This window comes from Eumetopias jubatus, unplaced genomic scaffold, assembly GCF_037043125.1.
Source record: "Eumetopias jubatus isolate StellerSeaLion01/CBP00866 unplaced genomic scaffold, mEumJub1_p1.0 scaffold_12, whole genome shotgun sequence".
Lineage (NCBI taxonomy): Eukaryota > Metazoa > Chordata > Mammalia > Carnivora > Otariidae > Eumetopias > Eumetopias jubatus.
This window is the reverse complement of record NW_028274818.1, coordinates 84,778,842-84,803,226: the sequence shown is the minus strand read 5'-3', so window position 1 is coordinate 84,803,226 and position 24,385 is coordinate 84,778,842. Positions and strand designations below refer to the sequence as shown.

General features: G+C 41.3%; 1 protein-coding gene across 1 annotated transcript in view; it reads right to left on the bottom strand.

The window, feature by feature from the left end:
• The window catches only part of ACSM5 (acyl-CoA synthetase medium chain family member 5), a 53,615-nt gene that overhangs the window by 5,208 nt on the left and 24,022 nt on the right, over positions 1-24,385 (bottom strand). Inside the window, exons 6-9 of the mRNA XM_088017017.1 lie at positions 20,980-21,059; positions 7,608-7,731; positions 6,939-7,019; positions 6,694-6,795 (exon numbers count right to left, since the gene is read on the bottom strand). Coding sequence (XP_087873143.1) covers positions 6,694-6,795; positions 6,939-7,019; positions 7,608-7,731; positions 20,980-21,059 — 387 coding nt within the window. The remainder of the gene's footprint in view (positions 1-6,693; positions 6,796-6,938; positions 7,020-7,607; positions 7,732-20,979; positions 21,060-24,385) is intronic.

Sequence of the window (24,385 nt, the reverse complement as noted above, 5' to 3'; positions counted from 1 at the left end):
TACCATACCTATTTTCTGATCACAATGCTAAGAAACTAAGAAGTCAACCACAAGAAAAAATTTGGAAAGACCACAAATACATGGAGGTTAAAGAACATCCTACTAAAGAATGAATGGGTTAACCAGGAAATTAAGGAAGACATTAAAAAATAAATGGAAATGAATGAAAATGAAAACACAATAGTCCAAAACCTTTGGGATGCAGCAAAGGCAGTCCTTGAGGGAAGTATACTGCAATACAGGCTCACCTCAAGAAGCAAAAAAAGTCTCAAATACACAACCTAATCTTACACCTAAAGAAGCTAGAAAAAGAATAGCAAATAAAGTCTAATGCCATCAGAAGAAGGGAAATAATAAAGATTAGAGCAGAAATAAATGATATAGAAACAAACAAAAAACCCCAGTGGAACGGATTAACAAAACTAAGAGCTGGTTCTTCAAATGAATTAATAAAATTGATAAGCCCCAGCCAGACTTATCAAAAAGAAAAGAGAAAGGAGTCAAATAGAGAAAAATCACAAATAAAAGAGAAGAGATCATAACCAATACCACAGAAATACAAACCATTATAAGAGAATACTATGAAAAATTATATGCCAACAAACTGGGCAATCTGGAAGAAATGGACAAATTCTTAGAAACCTACAAACTACCAAAACTGAAACAGGAAGAAACAGAAAATTTGAACAGACCCATAATCAGCAAATAAATTGAATCAGTAATCAAAAATCTCCCAACAAACAAAAGTCCAAGGCCAGATAGTTTCCCAGGGGAATTCTACCAGACATTTGAAGAAGAGTTAATAACTATCCTCCTCAAACTGTTTTAAAAAAAAATAGAAATGGAAGGAAAACTTCTGAACTCATTCTACAAAGCCAGCATTACCTTAACTCCAAAACCAAGACAAAGACCCCACGAAAAAGAAGAATTACAGGCCAATATCCCTGATGAACATGGATGCAAAAAGTCTCAATAAAATACTAGCAAATCAAATTCAACAGTACATTAAAATAATTATTCACCACAATCAAGTGGGATTTATTGCTGGGCTGCAGGGATGGTTCAATATTTGCAAATCAATCAACATGACACACCACATTAATAAAAGAAAGAATAAGAACCATATGATCCTCAGTAGATGCACAAAAAGCATTTGATCAAATACAGAATCCTTTCCTGATAAAAACACTTAAAAAGTAGGGATAGGTGGAACATACCTCAACATCATAAAGGCCATATACAGAAAATCCACAGCAAATATCCTCAATGGGGAAAAACTGACAACCTTTCCCACATGGTCAGGAATGAGACAAGGATGTCCACTGTCACCATTACTATTTAACATAGTACTGGACATCTTAGCCTCAGCAATCAGACAACAAATAGAAATGAAAGGTATCAAAACTGGCAAGGAAGAAGTGAAACTTTCTCTTGCAGATGACATAATACTCTATGTAGAAAACCTGAAAGACTCCACCAAAAAATTGCTAGAACTCATACATGAATTCCACAAAGTTGCAAGATATAAAATCATTGTCCAGAAACCTGTTGCATTTCTATATATCAATAACGAAGCAGCAGAAAAATAAATCAAAGAATCGATCCCATTAGCAATTGTACCAAAAATAATAAGATACCTAGGAATAAACCTAACTAAAGAGGAAAAAGATCTGTACTCTGAAAACTATAGAACACTTATGAAAGAAATTGAAGAGGACACAAAGAAATGGAAAAATATTCCATACTCATGGATTAGAAGAACATTGTTAAAATGTCTATACTACCCAAAACAAACTACACAGTTAATGTATCCCTATCAAAATACCACCAGCATTTTTCACAGACCTAGAACAAACAATACTAAAATGTGTATGGAACCACAAACACCCTAAATAGCCAAAGTAATCCTGAAAAAGAAAAACAAAAGAAGGCATCACGATTCCAGATTTCAAGCTATGTTAAAAAGCTGTAGTCATCAAGACAGTATGGTACGGGCACAAAAACAGACAAATAAATCAATGGAACAGAATAGAGAACCCAGAAATGGACCCAAAACTATATGGTCAACTAATCTTTGATAAAGCAGGAAAGAATTTCCAATGGAGAAAAGACAGTCTCTTCAACAAATGGTGTTGGGAAAACTGGACAGCAATATGCAGAAGAGTGAAACTTTCTTACACCATACACAAAAATAAATTCAAAATGGATGAAAGACCTCAATGTGAGATAGGAAACCATCTAAATCCTAGAGGAAAACACAGGCAGAAACCTCTTTGACTCGGCCGTAGCAGTTTCTTACTAGACACAATGCCAGAAAGGAAAATAAAAGGAAAAATGAACTATTGGGACTTCATCAAGATAAAAAGCTTCTGCACAATGAAGGAAACTATCAACAAAACTAAAAGGCAGCTTACGGAATGGGAGAAGATATTGGCAAATGACATATGTGATGAAGGGTTAGTATCCAAAATGTATAAAGAACTTACCAAACTCAACACCCAAAAAACAAACAATCCAGTTAAGAAATGGGCAGAAGACATGAATAGACACTTTTCCAAAGAAGACATCCAGATGGCTAACAGACACATGTAAAGATGCTCAACATCACTCGTCAGGGAAATACAAATCAAAACCACAATGAGATATCACACATTTATCAGAATGGCTAAAAATAACAACAGAGGACACATCAGGTGTTGGCAAGGATGTGGAGAAAGGGGAACCCTCTTACACTGTTGGTGGGAATGCAAATTGGTATGGCCACTCTGGAGAATAGTATAGAGGTGCCTCAAAAAGTTAAAAACAGAACTACCCTATGATCCAGGAATTGTGCTACTAGGATTTACCCAAAGGATACAAAAATACAAATTCAAAGGGTTACATGCATCCCAATGTTTATAGTAACATTATCAACAATAGCCAAACTATGGAAAGAGCCCAAGTGTCCACTGACTGATGAATGGATAAAGAAGATGTGGTGTGTGTGTGTATCATATCTATGTATACGTGTATATTTGGTGTGTATATATGGTATGTATATATAATGGTATATTACTCAGCCATCAAAAAATGAAATCTTGCCATGTGAATGACATGGATGGAGCTAGAGTATATTATGCTAAGTGAAATAAGTCAGAGAAAGACAAATACCATAGATCTCACTCATATGTGGAATTTAAGACAGAAAAGAGATGAACATAAGGGAAGGGGGAAAAGAAAAAAAGGAGAGAGGGAAATGAACCATTAAGTGACTCTAAATGATAGGGAATAAACTGAGGGTTGATGGAGGGAGGTGGATCGGGGATGGGCTAGATGGGCGATGGGTACTGAGGAGGGCACGTGTGATGAGCACTGGGTGTTGTATGTAAGTGATGAATCACTGAATTCTGCTCCAGAAACCAGTATTGCACTGTATGTTAACTAAGTAAAATTTAAGTTAAAAAATAAAATAAATGAATTTAAAACAAAAAAGAAACCAGGGGGCACCTGGGTGGCTCAGTCAGTTAAGCCTCTGACTTTGGCTTAGGTCAGGATTCCAGGATCATGGGATCGAGCCCCATGTCAGGTCTTCTGCTTAGCGGGGAGCCTGCTTCTCCCTCTCCCTCTCCCTCTGCCTGCCGCTCCCCCTGCTTGTGTTCTCTCTCTCTCTCTCTCAAATAAATAAATGAATCTTTAAAAAAGAAAAAAAAGAAAAAGAAACCAGGGGCACCTGGGTGGCTTAGTTGGTTAAGTGTCTGCCTTTGGCTCAGGACATGATCCCAGGGTCCTGGAATCGAGCCCCATGCCGGCTCCCTACTTAGTAGGGAGCCTGCTTCTCCCTCTCCCTCTGCCTCTCCCCCTGCTTGTATGCTTTCTCTCTCTGTCAAATAAATAAATAAATATCTTTAAAAAAAAAAAGAAACCAGATATACAAATATGAATGCTTTATGATTCCATTTACATAAAGTTCTTTTTTACCAAAAAAGGCAAAAGTATTCTATTAGCAAGACCAAATAATTTATCAGTTGCCAATGGCTTGGGGAGTGACTGCTGGGGGGCACAACAGAACTCTCTGGGGTGATAAGAATGTTCTATATCTTGATTGTGGTGGTGGTCACACAAGTGTATACATGGGTCAAAAGTCATTGACCTATATACATGTAACATAGGTACACTTACTGTATGTAAATTATGCCTCAATTTTAAAACTGCATTCAGAGAAAAAAGCAAAAAGCTAAGCTGTCAATACCTTAAAATAAATCTCACACAAAATCTGAAAGAAGTATAAAAAGAAAACTTAAAACTCTACAAAACAGGGCGCCTGGGTGGCTCAGTCGGTTAAGCATCTGCCTTTGGCTCAGGTCATGATCCCAGGGTCCTAGCATCGAGCCCCACATAGGGCTCCCGGCTCTGCTGGGAGCCTGCTTCTCCCTCTCCCTCTGCCTGCCACTCTGCCTACTTGTGCTCTCTCTTTCTCTGTCAAATAAATAAAATCTTTAAAAAAAAACTCTACAAAACAGTAAAGAAGATATAAATGGAAGGATACAAAGACTTAATATCATAGATATGTTAATTCTCCCAAATTGATCTACAGACTTAGTGACACTCATCAACCATTTTCCATGGAATTTGACAATTTGATTCTAAAATGTACATGAGACAGTAGAGAGCCGAGAGTAGGTAAAATATTTCTAAAGAAGTTGAGGAAGAAGGAGAGGCTTGCTCTAGTAGATATTAAGAGTTATGAGAATGTTTCCCTGGATGAGGCTCTATGGTATCAGTACAGGGATAAAACAAATGACGAACTAAATAGAAGAAACTGCCAAAACCTAGCTATATATGAATATATCAAACTTTTATTTCTGACCAAGTTGACAAGACAGATCACTTTTTTCTCACTGAGATTTTTTTATCTTTTTATTTTTATTAGTTTTTAGTTTTTATTTAAATTCAAGTTAACATACAGTATAATATTAGTTTCAGGAATAGAATTTAGTGATTCATCACTTATCTACAACACCCAGTGCTTATCACAAGTGCCCTCCTTAATACCCATCTCCATTCCCCATCCACCTCCCCTCCATCAACCCCATTTGTTCTCTATAGTTAAGAGTCTGTTTTATGGTTTGCCTCTTTTTTCCCCCTATGTTCATCTGTTTTGTTTCTTAAATTCCACATAGGAGTGAAATCATATGGTATTTGTTTTTCTCTGACTGACTTACTTTGCTTAGCATAATACTGAGATTTAATGGTTTTTTTATTTCCTTAGTTAAAAATGACCCAAGAAGAAAACAGCTGGTGCTGAAAAGAAACAGTTGAAAAAAGTAAAGATTCCTGTCCAGCAAATAACTCTACAAATTACTTGACTCTCTCAATGGAATGATCACAGACCCAGGAAGGTCCTGTATGTGAGCCCTGTAAGGACCAGGGTCTTGTCTTTCTGTCATTGCTATAGACTTAGTGGCATGAAGTAGCCACTCAATAAATAATGAATTATTCAGAAAAGTCAAGGATTTGCTATTGCTTACAAAAATGATTAGACGGAAATACGCTAAAATTTTAAAATTATCTCTGCGTGCTGTATTACTGTGTTGTTGTTTGGGGTTTTTCTGGGGGGGTTGTTTGTTTGTTTATTCTGGTAGGTAAGTTTCTGTGACTTTAAATGAAATACCATGAAAGAATATCTCTCTTGTAGTCACAAAAAAGCCACTAAAATACATACCCACCATTCTAAAAACAAATGGACTTATCTTTATTTCTTCCTTCTAGTGTTGTAGCTGATGGATGGCATCATATACATGCCAGATGGTATTCCTTACAAAACCATGGTTCTCAACCTTGGCTGCACTTTTGAATCACCAGGGGAACTGATCCACATCATCAGAAAGTTTAATCTCATCAAGTGGGGCTTGAGTAGCAGTCATGTTTTGAAGTTTCCACAGTTTTCTAATGTGCCACCAAAGTTGAAAACCATGTCGGTAGAGCTTTATAGAGAAGGGTCTAACAAAAAGAAAGCGCATCATAAACACCCACCAAAGCAGGCACAAGGGAGAGGTCATTCCTGGATTATCATAGAAACTTAGACTAGAATCCTAGGACACAAGCCCTGCCAGCAGACCCCCTCTGAGCCACACAAGACTTAAGACAAAAAGAATCCTGAAACTAGGCTCTGACACAAATTGCAGTTTGACTTTTGTGAAGTCCCTTCTCTTCTCTGAGCTGCAATTTCTCATCATTAGGGGCACCTGGGTGGCTGAGGTGGTTAAATGGCTGCCTTCAGCTCAAGTCATGATCTCGGGATCCTGAGATCCAGCCCCACATTGGGCTCCTTGCTCGGTGGGGAGTCTGCTTCTCCCTCTGCCTGCCACTCCCCCCTGCTTGTGCTCTCTCATGCTCGCTCTCCCTCTCTCAAATAAATAAATAAAATCTTTACAAAAAAATTCTCATCATTAAAATGATGGGGTGTCCCGTGTTATAAATTTGCACTCTCAGACATACCCATGCTTAAATCCACATCCTGGACATATTAGTTGCCTGACATTGGGTAAGTCAATCTTTCTCATTTCCTTATCAATAATAGCACCTTATCAATAATAGTGCCAACCTACCTCATACAGTTATTACGAGGGTTAAACAAGTAAGTGTTTATAAATCTTAGAACCAACACTGGACACACAGAAATCACTGTGCAAATGGCCATTCCCTGCCACTTACCAAATAGCAACTGAAGAAACAGAAGGGCCGGGTGGGCCTAACTCGAACAGCAATATTCCCCTCTTCTCCTGGAGACAGGATGTTGCCCTCATTATCCACGATCTGGCAGAGAGACCACAGGGCCGTATCTGGATACGGCACAGCCAGACCACCCCACCAGCTGAGCCTGCTGATGCTAACCAGCACATGCATTTTGCTCTCCCCTTTGAGCCAAGCCTCAACAACAGTTGAGGGAGGCTGCCTACCTGCACATCATAAGGTGGCGATGCTTTCCCCATGGATCCAGACTTGATTTTCATGCCTTTTGAATTGGCACAGATTAAAACCTGGAGAGAAAGCAGGTCCAGAAAGGTGGAGACGTATCCCTGTAGCTTCTTCCCTTCCTGGTGTCCGCCTTTTCTCTCACTCTGCCTTCTACCTCTCCTTCCCTCTCCCCTCTCTGACCTGGTCTTCATTTCTCTCCCTTCCTTCTCTTCTTTCCATAGTCAACAAACATTTATTGAATGCCCTACTGGACACTGACACATAAAGAACCAAATGTGTCGCTAAGCCAAAAGACTCAGTTGACCTCCAACTCTCTGCTGCCCGGATGGCTGTGGGGAATACTGGGTAAGATCCTGGGCTCTGACCAGAGACAGATGGAGGCTGTCCTGGTGGAGACAAATGGTACCTGCAGTCATGAGAGTAGGTTTGCTGGCTATGGTGTCATTGTGCAATCACTTTATGTTTAAACCAAAAGGGAAGAAAAGCTGATGGAATTTTGTTACCAGCTTCTCCCAGGGGGCAGGGCAGTCCCTGATGGGTGTCACAGCCAGGAAGGCAGGAGCCTCTGTGGGCTGGTCATCTCCACCAAGTGGCTGAGGGTGCAGGTGGAGGTGACCTGCGGCAGGGACGCGGGCCCCAGTAGCACTCACTGTTTCAGACTGGCCATAGCCTTCATGCAGCTCCAGGCCCACCTGGCTCTTCCACTTCTCTCTCACGTCAGGATTCAGTGCCTCTCCTCCAGTCAAACAGTGCCTCAGGCTCTGAAACTGGTACCTTTCTCAGTTGGAAAACAAGACCACCTGTGTTAGGATCCCTCCACCCCGATGGGACCCAAAAATGCTGCTCAGGTCTAGACATCTAGAGGGTAAAGTCCAGGCTTTATCATCTGTTCCAAGTGCCCCATCCTCTGGCTTTGCAGGCATATTCCTCATGGGGGATAATTTTTTAAAAAATCAATCCTATCTGATTTTGGAATAAAATCGGAACCTCATAATAAGTAGGTTTTGGCAGAACATAGTGACCTCCAGGTGAACTGGCCAAAATAACTTAGTTGAAAACAAACTGATAATAAATTGGTTAGGACAACCACCTGGTTAAAAAAGATAAACCAATTACATGAGGCACCTGGGTGACTCAGTTAAGTGTCTGTCTTCGGCTCGGATCATGATCTCAAGGTCATGGGATTGAGCCCTGCATTGCACCTGGCTCCCCGCTCAGGGGGAACGTGCTTATCCCTCTCTCTCTGCCCCTCCCCTCCCGGCTTGTGTTCTCTCTCTCTCAAATAAATAAATAAAATCTTTTTAAGAAAAGATAAATTGATTACAAATTTAAAAGGTAGAGGCAGAGCAAGATGGTGGAGTAGTAGACCTGGATTTCGTCTGGTCTCAGGAATTCAGCTGAATAGGGATCAAACCATTCTGAACACCTAGAAACTCAACAGGAGATCGAAGAGGAGAGTAGAAACAACTCTCTGAACAGAAAAGCGACCACTTTCTGGAAGGTAGGACGTGCGGAGAAGTGAATCTGAGGCGATATTCGGGAGGATAGACTGCGGGGGAGGGGGCCTCCGTTGGCCGCTTCTAGCAAGTGCTAGAGCCGCGGAGCACAAAATCGGAACTTTTAGAAGTTGGCTCCACTGAGGGACGTCGCTCTAGTGGCTAAGCGGGGGGTGGAACCCTCACGGGACAGTGTGGACTCAGGACCCTTGGGGTCACAGAAAGACCGGGGGTGCCTGAGTGCAGCAGAGCTCCCAGGTATCGGAGCGGGGAAGCCGGCTAGAGAGACGGAGCCGAGACGCGGGCTCTCACCTCGGGGTTGGCATAGACCATGATCCGCGGCCCGCTCGGGGAACTGCTCCTCCAGCAGGGACCCAACAAGCAGCAGATCCAGGGAGACTCCCCTTCCTCCCCAGGGAGGAGCGGTGCAGGAACGCACCGCAGGGATCTGCTGGGTTTGGAGACTCCACACGGGGTCGGGTGCCAGAGATAGAAACGATCGGTCACAGGCCGGGTGAGCATGGAGTGCGGCCGGAGACCAGGGAGACGGGAGTAACTGACTGGCTTTTCTCTGTGGGCGCACTGAGGAGCGGAGCCCCGAGTTCTTGCCTCCTCTGGGGCAGAGATTGGGAGGCCGCCATTTTCACTGTCATCCTCCAAAGCTGTAGGGAAAGCTTGCAGGGAACAAAAGCTCCTGAGAGCAAACCTGAGCAGCTTGCTTAGCCCAGACCGAAAAGGGCGGGGCAATTCCGCCTCCGGCAAAGACACTTGGGAACCACGGAAACAGGCCCCTCCCCCAGAAGATCAGCACAAACAGCCAGCAAGCCAAGACCAAGTTTACCGATCAAGGAGAATGGGAGACCTCCAGCGCTAGGGGAATACTGCACATAGAATTCATGGCTTTTTTTTACCATGATTCATTAGTTTTTCAAAGTTAATTTTTTTAACTTTTTTTTAACTTTCCCTTTTCCCCTTTTTCAACCATCTTATCAATCCCTTTTTTTAAAAAAACATTTTTTATTTTTCATTTTTAGAGTCATATTTTATCCCTTCATAGTAGTTACCCTTATTTTTGGCATATATATATAAGTTGTTCTCTCTTTAAAATTTTGAGATACAGTTTCTTCTAACAGATCAAAATATACCCTAAATCGCTAGTGTATGGCTTTGTTCTAGTCTCCTGCCTGATCACATTCTCTCCCTTTTTTTTTTAAATCTTCTTCTTTCTTTTTTCAAACAACTTCCTATCGTATCAATTCCTTTTATAAAATCTTTTATAATTTTTATCTTTACAGTCATCTTCCATCCCTTCATTGTATCAACCCTTATTTTGTACATAGATAAGTCTTTACTCCTTTAAAATTTTAGGAGGCACTTTTTTCTAACAGACCAAAATACGCCCAAAATCTAGTGTGTGGCACTGATCTATGCACTAGCCTGATCATACTTGATCATATTCGGGTTTTTTTGTATTGTTCTGTTTTTTTTTTTAATCTTTCTCTTTTTGGTTTTTTTTTTTTCTCTTTCTTTCTTTTCTCTTTCTTTTTTCTTTCTTTCCCTTTCTTTTCCCCAGGTTTCAGGTCTTTTCTGATTTGTATAGAGTATATTTGCTAGGGACGTTGTTAACCTGTTAGCATTTTGTTCTCTCATTCATCTATTCTCTGGACAAAATGACAAGATGAAAAAAATCACCTCAGCAAAAAGAACAAGAGATGGTACCGTCACCCAGGGACCTACTCAATACAGACATTAGTACGATGTCGGACCTAGAGTTCAGAATCATGACTTTAAAGATACTAGCTTGGCTTGAAAAAAGCGTGGAAGTTATTAGTGAAACCCTTTCTGGAGAAATAAAAGAACTAAAATCTCACCAAGTCGAAATCAAAAAGGCTATTGATGAGGTGCAATCAAAAATGGGGGCACTAAATGCTAGGATAAATGAGGCAGAAGAGAGAATCAGTGATATAGAAGACCAAATGATGGAAAATAATGAGGCTGAGAAAAAGAGAAAGAACTACAGGATCACGAGGGCAGAATCTGAGAGAAAAGCGATACAATAAGATGAAACAACATTAGAATAATTGGGATCCCAGAAGAAGAAGACAGAGAGAGAGGGGCAGAAGGTATATTGGAGCAAATAATAGCAGAGAACTTCCCTAATGTAAGGAAGGAAACAGACATCAAAATCCAGGAGGCACAGAGAACGCCTCTCAAAATCAATAAAAATAGGTCAACACCCCGACATCTAATAGTAAAACTTACGAGTCTCAGAGACAAAGAGAAAATCCTGAAAGCAGCTCAGGAGAAGGGATATGTAACCTACAATGGTAGAAATATTAGATTGGTAACAGACCTATCCACAGAGACCTGGCAGGCCAGAAAGGACTGGCATGATATCTTCAGAGCACTAAACAAGAAAAATATGCAGCCAAGAATACTATATCCAGCTAGGCTATCATTGAAAATAGAAGGAGAGAAAAAAAGCTTCCAGGACAAAAAAAACTAAAGGAATTTGCAAACACAGAACCAGCCCTAAAAGAAATATTGAAAGGGGTCTTCTAAGCAAAGAGAGAACCTAAAAGCAGCACAGATCAGAAAGGAACAGAGACAATATACAGTAACAGTCACCTTACAGGCAATACAATGGCACTAAATTCATACCTTTCAATAGTTACCCTGAATGGAAATGGGCTAAATGCCCCAATCAAAAGACACAGGCTATCAGATTGGATTAAAAAACAAGACCCATCCATATGCTGTCTGCAAGAGACTCATTTTAGACCCAAAGACACCCCCAGATTGAAAGTGAGGGGGTGGAAAACCATTTACCATGCTAATGGACACCAAAAGAAAGCTGGAGTGGCAAGGCTTATATCAGACAAATTATATTTTAAACCAAAGACTGTAATAAGAGATGAAGAAGGACACTATATCCTACTTAAAGGGTCTATCCAACAAGAAGATCTAACAATTGTAAATATCTATGCCCCGAGCATGGGAGCCGCCAATTATATAAGGCAATTAATAACACAAGCGAAGAAACACATTGACAGCAATACAATAATAGTGGGGGACTTTAACACCCCCTTGACTGAAATGGACAGATCATTTAAGCAAAAGATCAACAAGGAAATAAAGACTTTAAATGACACACTGGACCAAATGGACTGCACAGACATATTCAGAACACTCCATCCCAAAGCAACAGAATACACATTCTTCTCTAGTGCCCATGGAACATTCTCCAGAATTGATCCCATCCTAGGTCACAAATCAGGTCTCAACTGATACCAAAAGATTGGGATTATTCCCTGCGTATTTTCAGACCACAATGCTTTGAAACTAGAACTCAATCACAAGACGAAAGTTGGAAAGAATTCAAATACATGGAGGCTAAAGAGCATCCTACTAAAGAATGAATGGGCCAACCAGGAAATTAAAGAAGAATTTAAAAAAATTCATGGAAACCAATGAAAATGAAAACACAACTGTTCAAAATCCTTGGGATACAGCAAAGGCAGTCCTGAGAGGAAAGTATATAGCAATACAAGCCTTTCTCAAGAAACAAGAAAGGTCTCAAATACACAACCTAACCCTACACCTAAAGGAGCTGGAGAAAGAACAGCAAATAAAGCCTAAACCCAGCAGGAGAAGAGAAATCATAAAGATCAGAGCAGAAATCAATGAACTAGAAACCAAAAGAACAGTAGAACAGATCAACGAAACTAGGAGCTGGTTCTTTGAAAGAATTAACAAGACTGATAAACCCCTGGCCAGATGTATCAAAAAGAAGAGAAATGACCCAAATCAACAAAATCATGAATGAAAGAGGGGAGATCGCAACCAACACCAAAGAAATACAAACAATTATAAGGACATATTATGAGCAACTCTATGCCAGCAAATTAGATAACCTGGAAGAAATGGGTGCATTCCTAGAGATGTATCAAGTACCAAAACTGAACCAGGAAGAAATAGAAAACCTGAACAGACCTATAACCACTAAGGAAATTGAAGCAGTCATCAAAAATCTCCCAACAAACAAAAGCCCAGGGCCAGATGGCTTCCCAGGGGAATTCAATCAGACATTTAAAGAAGAATTAATACCTATTCTCCTGAAACTGTTCCAAAAAATAAAAATAGAAGGAAAACTTCCAAACTCATTTTATGAGGCCACCATTACCTTAATCCCAAAACCAAAGACCCCATCAAAAAGGAGAACTACAGACCAATATCCTTGATGAACATGGATGCAAAAATTCTCACCAAAATACTAGCCAATAGGGTCCAACAGTACATTAAAAGGATTATTCACCGGGGCGGAGCAAGATGGCGGAGGAGTAGGAGACCTAGATTTTGTCTGGTCTCAGGAATTCAGCTGAATAGGGATCAAACCATTCTGAACACCTACGAACTCAAGAGGAGATCGAACAGGAGAGTAGCAACAACTCTCTGAACAGAGAAGCGACCACTTACTGGAAGGTAGGGCGTGCGGAGAAGTGAATCCGAGGCGATATTCGGGAGGATAGACGGCGGGGGAGGGGCCTCCGCCAGCCGCTTCTGGCAAGTGCTAGAGCCGCGGAGCACAAAATCGGACCTTTTAGAAGTTGGCTCGGCGGAGGGACGTCGCTGCAGTGGCTAAGCGGGGGGTGGAATCCTCCTGGGACAGTGTGGTCTCAGGACCCTTGGGGTCACAGAGAGACCGGGGGTGCCTGAGTGCGCCAGAGCTCCCAGGTATCAGAGCAGGGAAGCCGGCTGCAGAGACGGAGCAGAGTCGCGGGCTCTCAGCTCTGGGTTGCCATAAACTGTGATCTGCGGCCCAGTCGGGGCACGGCTCCCCCAGCAGGGACCCAACAAGCAGCAGATCTGGGGAGACTCCCCTTCCTTCCCGGGGAGGAGCGGTGCGGGAACGCAGTGCAGGGATCTGCTGGGTTTGGAGACTCCGAGCGGGGTCGGGTGCCAGAGATAGAAACGCTCGGTCACAGGCCGGGTGAGCACGGAGTGTGGCCGGAGACCGGGGACACGGAAGTGACTGCTTTTCTCTGGGGGCGCACTGAGGAGCGGGGCCCTGAGTTCTCAGCTCGTCCGAGTGGAGATTGGGAGGCCACCATTTCTGCCCTGGTCCTCCAAAGCTGTACCGAGAGCTTGCAGGGAACAAAAGCTCCTGAGAGCAAACCGGAGCAGCTTCCTTAGCCCGGACCGACAAGGGCGGGGCAATTCCGCCTCCGGCAAAGACATTTGGAAACCACAGCAACAGGCCCCTCCCCCAGAAGATCAGCACAAACAGCCAGCAAGCCAAGACCAAGTTGATCGATCAAGGAGAATAGGAGAACTCCAGCGCTAGGGGAATACTGCACATAGATTCATGGCTTTTTTTTTTTTTTTTACCATGATTCATTATTTCATCAAAGTTAATTTTTGTTGACTTTTTTTATTTTTCTTTTTCCCTTTTTCAACCAATATCTTATAAATCCCTTTTTAAAAAAAAAACATTTTTTATTTTTTTTTCATTTTTAGAGTCATATTTTATCCCTTCATAGTAGTTACCCTTGTTTTTGGCATATACATATATAAGTTGTTCTCTCTTTAAAATTTTGAGGTACAGTTTCTTCTAACAGATCAAAATATACCCTAAATCAGTAGTGTATGGCTTTGTCCTAGTCTCCTGCCTGATCACATTCTCTCCCTTTTTCCTTTTTTTTTTTCCTTAAATCTTCTTTCTTTTTTCAAACAACTGATCTTACCAAGTCCTTTTATAAAATCTTTTATAATTTTCATCTTTACAGTCATCTTCCATCCCTTCATTGTATCAACCCTTATTTTGTACATACATGTCTTTCTTCCTTTAAAATTTTAGGAGGCACTTTTTTCTAACAGACCAAAATACGCCCAAAATCTAGTGTGTGGCACTGATCTATGCACTAGCCTGATCATATTTAATCATATTCTGCCTTTTTTGAATTGTTTTGTTTTTGTTTTTATCTTTTTTTCTTCTTTTTTTCTTTTTCTCTTTCTTTTTTCTTTCTTTCCCTTTCTTTTCCCCTGGTTTCAGGTCTTTTCTGATTTCTATACAGTATATTTGCTGGGGACGTTGTAAACCTGTTAGCCTTTTGTTCTCTCATTCATCTATTCTCCTCTGGACAAAATGACAAGACGAAAGAAATCACCTCAGCAAAAAGAACAAGGGGTAGTACCGTCAGCCAGGGACCTACTCAATACGGACATTAGTACGATGTCGGACCTAGAGTTCAGAATCATGACTTTAAAGATACTAGCTGGGCTTGAAAAAAGCGTGGAAGTTATTAGAGAAACCCTTTCTCGAGAAATAAAAGAACTAAAATCTAACCAAATCGAAATCAAAAAGGCTATTGATGAGGTGCAATAAAAAATGGGGGCACTAAATGCTAGGATAAATGAGGCAGAAGACAGAATCAGCGATATAGAAGACCAAATGATGGAAAATAAAAAGGCTGAGGAAAAGATACAGAAACAACTACAGGATCACGAGGGCAGAATTCGAGAGATAAGTGATACGATAAGATGAAACAACATTAGAATAATTGGGATCCCAGAAGAAGAAGAGAGAGAGAGAGGGGCAGAAGGTATATTGGAGCAAATTATAGCAGAGAACTTCCCAAATGTGAGGAAGGAAACAGGCATTAAAATCCAGGAGGCACAGAGAACGCCTCTCAAAATCAATAAAAATAGGTCAACACCCCGACATCTAATAGTAAAACTTACGAGTCTCAGAGACAAAGAGAAAATCCTGAAAGCAGCTCGGGAGAAGAGATATGTAACCTACAATGGTAGAAACATTAGATTGGCAACAGACCTATCCACAGAGACCTGGCAGGCCAGAAAGGACTGGCAAGATATCTTCAGAGCACTAAACGAGAAAAATATGCAGCCAAGAATACTATATCCAGCTAGGCTATCATTGAAAATAGAAGGAGAGATAAAAAGCTTCCAGAACAAACAAAAACTAAAGGAATTTGCAAACACGAAACCAGCCCTCCAAGAAATATTGAGAGGGGTCCTCTAAGCAAAGAGAGAACCTAAAAGCAGCAAAGAGCAGAAACGAACACAGACAACAGACAGTTAACAGTCACCTCACAGGTAATACAATGGCACTAAATTCATACCTTTCAATAGTTACCCTGAATGTAAATGGGCTAAATGCCCCAATCAAAAGACACAGGCTATCAGATTGGATTAAAAAACAAGACCCATCAATATGCTGTCTGCAAGAGACTCATTTTACACCCAAAGACACCCCCAGATTGAAAGTGAGGGGGTGGAAAACCATTTACCATGCTAATGGACACCAAAACAAAGCTGGGGTGGCAAGCCTTATATCAGACAAACTAGATTTTAAAACAAAGACTGTAATAAGAGATGAGGAAGGACACTATATCCTACTTAAAGGGTCTATCCAACAAGAAGATCTTACAATTGTAAATATCTATGCCCCGAAAATGGGAGCAGCCAATTATATAAGGCAATTAATAACAAAAGCAAAGAAACACATTGACAAAATACAAAAATAGTGGGGGACTTTAACACCCCTCTGACTGAAATGGACAGATCATCTCAGCAAAAGATCAACAAGGAAATAAAGACTTTAAATGACACACTGGACCAAATGGACTTCACAGACATATTCAGAACATTCCATCCCAAAGCAAAGGAATACACATTCTTCTCTAGTGCCCATGGAACATTCTCCAGAATTGATCACATCCTAGGTCACAAATCAGGTCTCAGTCGGTACCAAAAGATTGGGATCATTCCCTGCATAGTTTCAGACCACAATGCTTTGAAACTAGAACTCAATCACAAGAGGAAAGTCGGAAAGAACTCAAATACATGGAGGCTAAAGAGCATCCTACTAAAGAATGAATGGGTCAACCAAGAAATTAAAGAAGAATTAAAAAAATTCATGGAAACCAATGAAAATGAAAACACAACTGTCCAGAATCTTTGGGATACAGCAAAGGCAGTCCTGAGAGGAAAGTATATAGCAATACAAGCCTTTCTCAAGAAACAAGAAAGGTCTCAAATACACAACCTAACCCTACACCTAAAGGAGCTGGAGAAAGAACAGCAAATAAAGCCTAAACCCAGCAGGAGAAGAGAAATCATAAAGATCAGAGCAGAAATCAATGAACTAGAAACCAAAAGAACAGTAGAACAGATCAACAAAACTAGGAGATGGTTCTTTGAAAGAATTAACAAGATTGATAAACCCCTGGCCAGACTGATCAAAAAGAAAAGAGAAATGACCCAAATCAACAAAATCATGAATGAAAGAGGAGAGATCACAAGCAACACCAAAGAAATACAAACAATTATAAGAACATATTATGAGCAACTCTATGCCAGCAAATTAGATAACCTGGAAGAAATGGGTGCATTCCTAGAGATGTATCAACTACCAAAATTGAACCAGGAAGAAATAGAAAACCTGAACAGACCTATAACCACTAAGGAAATTGAAACAGTCATCAAAAATCTCCCAAGAAACAAAAGCCCAGGGCCAGATGGCTTCCCAGGGGAATTCTATCAGACATTTCAAGAAGAATTAATACCTATTCTCCTGAAACTGTTCCAAAAAATAGAAATGGAAGGGAAACTTCCAAACTCATTTTATGTGGCCAGCATTACCTTGATCCCAAAACCAGACAAAGACCCCATCAAAAAAGAGAATTACAGACCAATATCCTTGATGAACATGGATGCAAAAATTCTCACCAAAATACTAGCCAAAGGATCCAGCAGTACATTAAAAGGATTATTCACCATGACCAAGTGGGATTTATCCCTGGGCTGCAAGGCTGGTTCAACATCCGCAAATCAATCAACGTGATACAATACATTAACAAAAGAAAGAACAAGAATCATATGATCCTCTCAATAGATGCAGAAAAAGCACTTGACAAAGTACAACATCCTTTCTTGATCAAAACTCTTCAGAGTATAGGGATAGAGGGTACATACCTCAATATCATAAAAGCCATCTATGAAAAACCTACAGCGAATATCATTCTCAATGGGGAAAGGCTGAGAGCTTTTCCCCTAAGGTCAGGAACGTGGCAGGGATGTGCACTCTCACCACTGCTATTCAACATAGTATTAGAAGTCCTAGCCACAGCAATCAGACAACAAAAAGAAATCAAAGGCATCCAAATCGGCAAAGAGGAAGTCAAACTCTCACTCTTTGCAGATGATACGATACTGTATGTGGAAAACCCAAAAGACTCCACCCCAAAACTGCTAGAACTCATACAGGAATTCAGTAAAGTAGCAGGATATAAAATCAATGCACAGAAATCAGTGGCATTCCTATACATCAACAACAAGACAGAAGAGAGACAAATCAAGGAGTCGATCCCATTTACAATTGCACTCAAAACCATTAGATACCTAGGAATAAATCTAACCAAAGAGGCAAAGGATCTGTACTCAGAAAACTATAAAATACTCAGGAAAGAAATTGAAGAAGACACAAAGAAATGGAAAAACGTTCCATGCTCATGGATTGGGAGAATCAACATTGTGAAGATGTCAATGCTACCTAGAGCAATCTACACATTCAATGCAATCCCCATCAAAATACCATCCACCTTTTTCAAAGAAATGGAACAAATAATCCTAAAATTTGTATGGAACCAGAAGAGACCCAGAATAGCCAGAGGAATACTGAAAAAGAAAAGCAAAGCTGGCGGCATCACAATTCCGGACTTCCAGCTCTATTACAAAGCTGTCATCATCAAGACAGTATGGTACTGGCACAAAAACAGACACATAGATCAATGGAACAGAATCGAGAGCCCAGAAATGGACCCTCAACTCTATGGTCAACTTATTTTTGACAAAGCAGGAAAGAATGTCCAATGGCAAAAAGACAGTCTCTTCAACAAATGGTGTTGGGAAAATTGGACCGCCACATGCAGAAGAATGAAACTGGACCATTTCCTTACACCACACACAAAAATAGACTCCAAATGGTTGAAAGACCTAAACGTGAGACAGGAGTCCATCCAAATCCTAAAGGAGAACACAGGTAGCAACCTTTTCGACCTTAGCCGCAGCAACTTCTTCCTAGAAACATCGCCAAAGGCACGGGAAGCCAGGGCAAAAATGAACTATTGGGATTTCATCAAGATAAAAAGCTTCTGCACAGCAAAAGAAACAGTCCACAAAACCAAAAGACAACCGACAGAATGGGAGAAAATATTTGCAAATGACATATCAGATAAAGGGCTAGTATCCAAAATCTATAAAGAACTTATCAAACTCAACACCCAAAGAACAAATAATCCAATCAAGAAATGGGCAGAAGACATGAACAGACATTTTTCCAAAGAAGACATCCAAGTGGCCAACAGACACATGAAAAAGTGCTCACCATCGCTCGGCATCAGGGAAATCCAAATCAAAACCTCCATGAGATACCACCTCACACCAGTCAGAATAGCTAAAATTAACAAGTCAGGAAATGACAGATGCTGGCGGGGATGTGGAGAAAGGGGAACCCTCCTACACTGTTGGTGGGAATGCAAGCTGGTGCAACCCCCTGGAAAACAGAATGGAGGTTCCTCAAACAGTTGAAAATAGAGCTACCATTCGATCCAGCAATTGCACTACTGGGTATTTACCCCAAAGATACAAATGTAGGGATCCGAAGGGGTACGTGCACCCCAATGTTTATAGCAGCAATGTCTACAATAGCCAAACTGTGGAAAGAGCCAAGACGTCGATCGACAGATGAATGGATAAAGAAGAGGTGGTATATATACACAATGGAATATTATGCAGCCATCAAAAGGAATGCGATCTTGCCATTTGCAACGACGTGGATGGAACTGGATGGTGTTATGCTGAGTGAAATAAGTCAATCAGAGAAAGACATGTATCATATGACCTCACTGATATGAGAAATTCTTAATCTCAGGAAACAAACTGAGTGTTGCTGATTGGTGGGGGGTGGGAGGGATGGGGTGGCTGGGTGATAGACATTGGGGAGGGTATGTGCTATGGTGAGTGCTGTGAATTGTGCAAGACTGTTGAATCACAGATCTGTACTTCTGAAACAAATTATGCAATATATATTAAGAAAAAAGAAAAGAAGATAGCAGGAGGGGAAGAATGAAGGGGAGTAAGTCGGAGGGGAAGATGAACCATGAGAGACGATGGACTCTGAAAAACAAACTGAGGGTTCTAGAGGGGAGGGGGGTGGGGGGATGGGCTAGCCTGGTGATGGGTATTAAGGAGGGCACGTTCTGCATGGAGCACTGGGTGTTATGCACAAACAATGAATCATGGAACACTACATCAAGAACTAATGATGTAATATATGGTGATTAACATAACAATAAAAAATTTTTTAAAAAAATTTAAAAGGTAGAAAGTAGCCCCCTAGGAATCTGACCATTCTGACAAATGAGCCAAAAATTCCTACATATGTCGTAAAACTACCCCTTCATTCAACAAATTATCCAAAATGTAAAAAATTAGTGGTTGCAAATACATTTCAACCACTTTTTTTCCTTTGGATAAACTTGGTTTGAATATTAATTAGTATTACCTAGTACCTTTCAACCAAACTGTTCTTCAACAAGTTATTCAGAGTCTGCTTGCAGTTAAAATCTTGATTTTGAGGTATACATGACAGATCAATGAATGGGAGAAATTCTTACATTAGAGAAGAATTCACCAGGGAAATCATGTAAGAACTCCCCCTTAGGTGCTTCATGGACAGATACATGGGATGAGGGGAGAGAATAGAAGAGGCAGACATAGATCAGAGTCAGTAAGTAACTGAAGGGTCATAGGTCTCTGTCCATACACCTCAGCAACGAGACTTGTCCTGCTAGCAGATGTTCCTTTGGATTCACCCAGGATGGGAGCCACATATACACAGTGTCTTGTTGCCTTCTATGGGATATCCAATGGCATTCACTCAGAGAGTAGCTAAATGGAGTTAGTCTGGGGCTGAGGGATGGAACATCTACTACGGCAGGGTTGCTGGTCCCCCAAACCCAAGGCCCCGGCCACAAATCCCACTCCACGGGTGGCTAACAATCATCCAACAATTTCTCCAACTTCCCAGAATTAGCAGACATACTGCTGAGAGATGCCCTTGTGGAGAGACAGCCCACCTCAAGTGCTAAAATTTCAGACTATCTTAAATCTATCCAGTTCCATCTGGATGCAAATTCCTGGGCAGGAGGTGGTGGTGCAGAAGTTCATTTTGGGGGGGCATCTGCAAAGGATATAGATGTGTATGCTTGAGAGTGTGTGTGTGTGAGATAGAGAAACACAGATATATATAATATTCTACATATATATTCTGTATAGAGAGAAAGAATCACAGATGTGTGTGTGTATATATATATAAAGAGAGAGAGGGAGAGGGAGAGATGAGACAGAGTTGGTCAAGAGGATGGGTGTGCATGTGTACATATACTGCTGTATACCCACAGACTTAGGTCCCCAAAGCACCAAACAGATGTGCTGGCTGTACCTGGTGAGATCCTCCTGTACCAGCAGCCGGAAGATGGTGGGGACACAGCAGAGGGTGGTGATGGGGAATCTGGAGAGAGTCTAAATAAAAACAAAGGGTAGAAGATCTTCTTAGAGGTACTGGGGTGGGACTTCGTGGAGATGGAGCAGGTGAACTGGATCTTCATACTCTCACGACCAGAGGAGAGAAGGTGAAAACTGTGTGGCATCCAATCCAAGATGGCCCTGAGTGATGTCACTTCCTAATATTTGCACTCTTGTGGGGTCCCTTCCCACATTGAACCAAGTTGGTCTGTGTGACCAATAGCATACCACAGAAGTGACAGATGCCGCTTTTGAGATTATACAAGGACTACCTATCTTGAGTTACTTGCTCTGGGGAAAACAGGCCACCATGTTGTGAGTATACTTGAGTGTATACAGTAAGAAACTGAAACCTTTGGCCAACAGCCAGTGAGAAACTTAAGACTTCTAAAAACCATATGAGTGGGTTTTTAAATAGATTCTCTATTCCCAGTCAAACCTTAAGATAATTGCAGTCCTGGCAGACATCTTTCTTTTATATTATGGTAAAATACACACCACATAAAATTTACCATTTTAACCATTACATAAAATGTACACTCTAATGGCAATAAATACATTTACATTGTTGTGCAACCATCACCACTATCCATCTCCAGAACTTTAAAAAATCTTCCCAAATGGAAACTCTGTACCCATTACATGATACCTCCCCGTTTCTTCTTTCCCCCAGTTCCTGACCATTCTACTTTCTGTCTCTATGATTTTAACTACTCTAGATACATCATATAAGTAAACCATACTGTATCCATCCTTTTGTGGCTGGCTTATTAGCTCACTCAACATAATGTCATCAAGATTCATCCATGATATAGCATGTGTCATTCCTTCTTTTTAAAGGCTTAATAAGGAGGAGGGAAAAGATGACAGAGGAGTAGGGGACCCTATTCCAACAAGTCCCCGGAATTGACCTGGATATCTACTAGACCACTCTGAACACCCATGAAATCAGCCTGAGATGTAAAATGATAGATCTGGATCTCTACAAACAGAATATTGCAGGCATTTGTTTTCAAGCTATGAAGGAGGGAACTGTGATTCCGCAGGCACATAAAGGATAAAAGGAAGGGGGAGGGAGCCCAGCCATCGGGATCCTACACCACCAGTGAGCCATAGCCTCCCAAGCTGGGGACTGGGCACAGACTTGCAGACCGGAAGCGGTGGGGAAAGGACTTTAGGGCAGCCTCCCGGATGGAAACCCAAAGCGGCAGGGCCGGGCACACGAACTGGGGTGGCTGGCAGTTTTAGAAGCACAAAGGGCAGAGACGTGCCCAGACTTGGAGGTGAGGACTGGGAATGCTGCTGAGGGGCGCACAACCCAGGACTGCAGTTTATAGCAGCACAGACAGAAACGGAGAAGGTGTGGCCTGGAGAGCTAAGAACAGGCTGTGAAGATCTCGCTGCTCTGAGGCAGAGGAAATGATCTCTTCTGCTCTGACTCTCGGAAGAGATATGGAAAGCCGCCAGGGAAAGCCACCAGGGAACAAAAGCCCCCAAAAAACAGTTTCCACTGAGCCCATCCCCCGCCTCAGGGGGCAGGGCAACTCTGCCCAAACAGGGCTGCCTGAGTAACAGCGCGGCAGGCCCCTCCCCCAGAAGACAGGCTGGGAAAACAAGAGGCCAGCAACCCTAAGGTCCCTAGAAAACAGGTGCATCTTGCTTGGGTTGTGGTCAATAATTTGGACTCTGTACATTCCCTCAACCACCACTCAACAGAATGACAAGGAGGAGGAACCCCCAAAATAGGAAAGACTCAGAGACTATGATTTATGCCACAGATTTACAAATGGATTCAGATATAACCAAGATGTCAGAGCTGGAATTCAGGGTAGCAATTGTGAAGATGATAGCTAGAATGGAGAAATCAATTAATGGCAACACAGAGTCTCTAAGGGCAGAAATGAAAGCTGAACTGGCAGAATTTAAAAATGCTATCAATGAGATCCAATCTAATCTAGATAATCTAACAGCTAGGGTAAGCAAGGCAGAAGAATGAATTAGTGATTTAGAAGACCAATTAATAGACAAAACAGGAAAAGAAGAGGCCAGGGGAAAACAACTCAGAATCCATGAAAATAGAATCAGAGAAATAAGTGACACCATGAAATGTTCCAATGTCAGAATTACTGGGATCCCTGAGGGGGGTGGAGAGAGAGAGAGAAGACTAGAAGATATATTTGAGCAAATCATAGCTGAGAACTTCCCTAATCTGGGGAATGATACAAACATTCATGTCCTAGAGGCAGAGAGGACCCCTCCCAAGATCAAGGAAAAGAGGCCAACACCCTGGCATGTAATAGTAAAACTTGCAAATCTTTAGAACCAAGGAAACCATCTTAAGGGCAGTTAGGGGGAAGAGATTCCTTATGTACAGAGAGAGGAACATCAGACCTATCTACAGAGACCTGGCAAGCCAGAAAGGGCTGGCAAGACATATTCAGGGTACTAAATGAGAAGAACATGCAGCCAAGAATACTTTCTCCAGCAAGGCTGTCATTTAGAATGGATGGAGAGATGCAGAGCTTCTAAGACCGGCAGAAACTGAAAGAATATGGGACCACTAAGCCGGTCCTGCAAGAAATATTAAGGGGGGTTCTATAAAAGGAGAAAGACCCCAAGAGTGATATAGAACAGAAATTTACAGAGACAATCTATAAAAACAAGGTCTTCACAGGCAACATGATGACAATAAATTCGTATCTTGCAATAATCACTCTCAACGTGAATGGCCTAAATGCTCCCATAAAATGGCACAAGGTTACAGATTGAATAAAAGACAAGACCCATCCATATGCTGTCTACAAGAGACTCATTTTGAACCTAAAGATACATCCAAACTGAAAGTGAAGGGATGGAGATCCATCTTCCATGCCAATGGACCTCAAAAGAAAGCTGGGATAGCAATTCTTGTATCAGACAAATTAGATTTTAAACTAAAGACTGTAGTTAGAGACACAGAAGGACACTATATCGTTCTTAAAGGGTCTATCCAACAAGAAGATCTAACAATTGTAAATATCTACACCCCCAACATGGGAGCAACCATCTACATAAGCCAACAGTTAACCAAAATAAAGAGTCATATTGATAACAATACATTAATTGTAGGAGACCTCAATACTCCACTCTCAGCAACGGACAGATCATCTAAGCAGAAAATCAACAAAGAAAAAGAGCTTTGAATGACACACTGGACCAGATGGACCTCATAGTTATATACAGAACATTCCACCCTAAAACTACAGAATACTCATTCTTCTCGAGCACACATGGAACTTTCTCCAGAATAGACCACATACTGGGTCACAAATCAGGTCTCAACC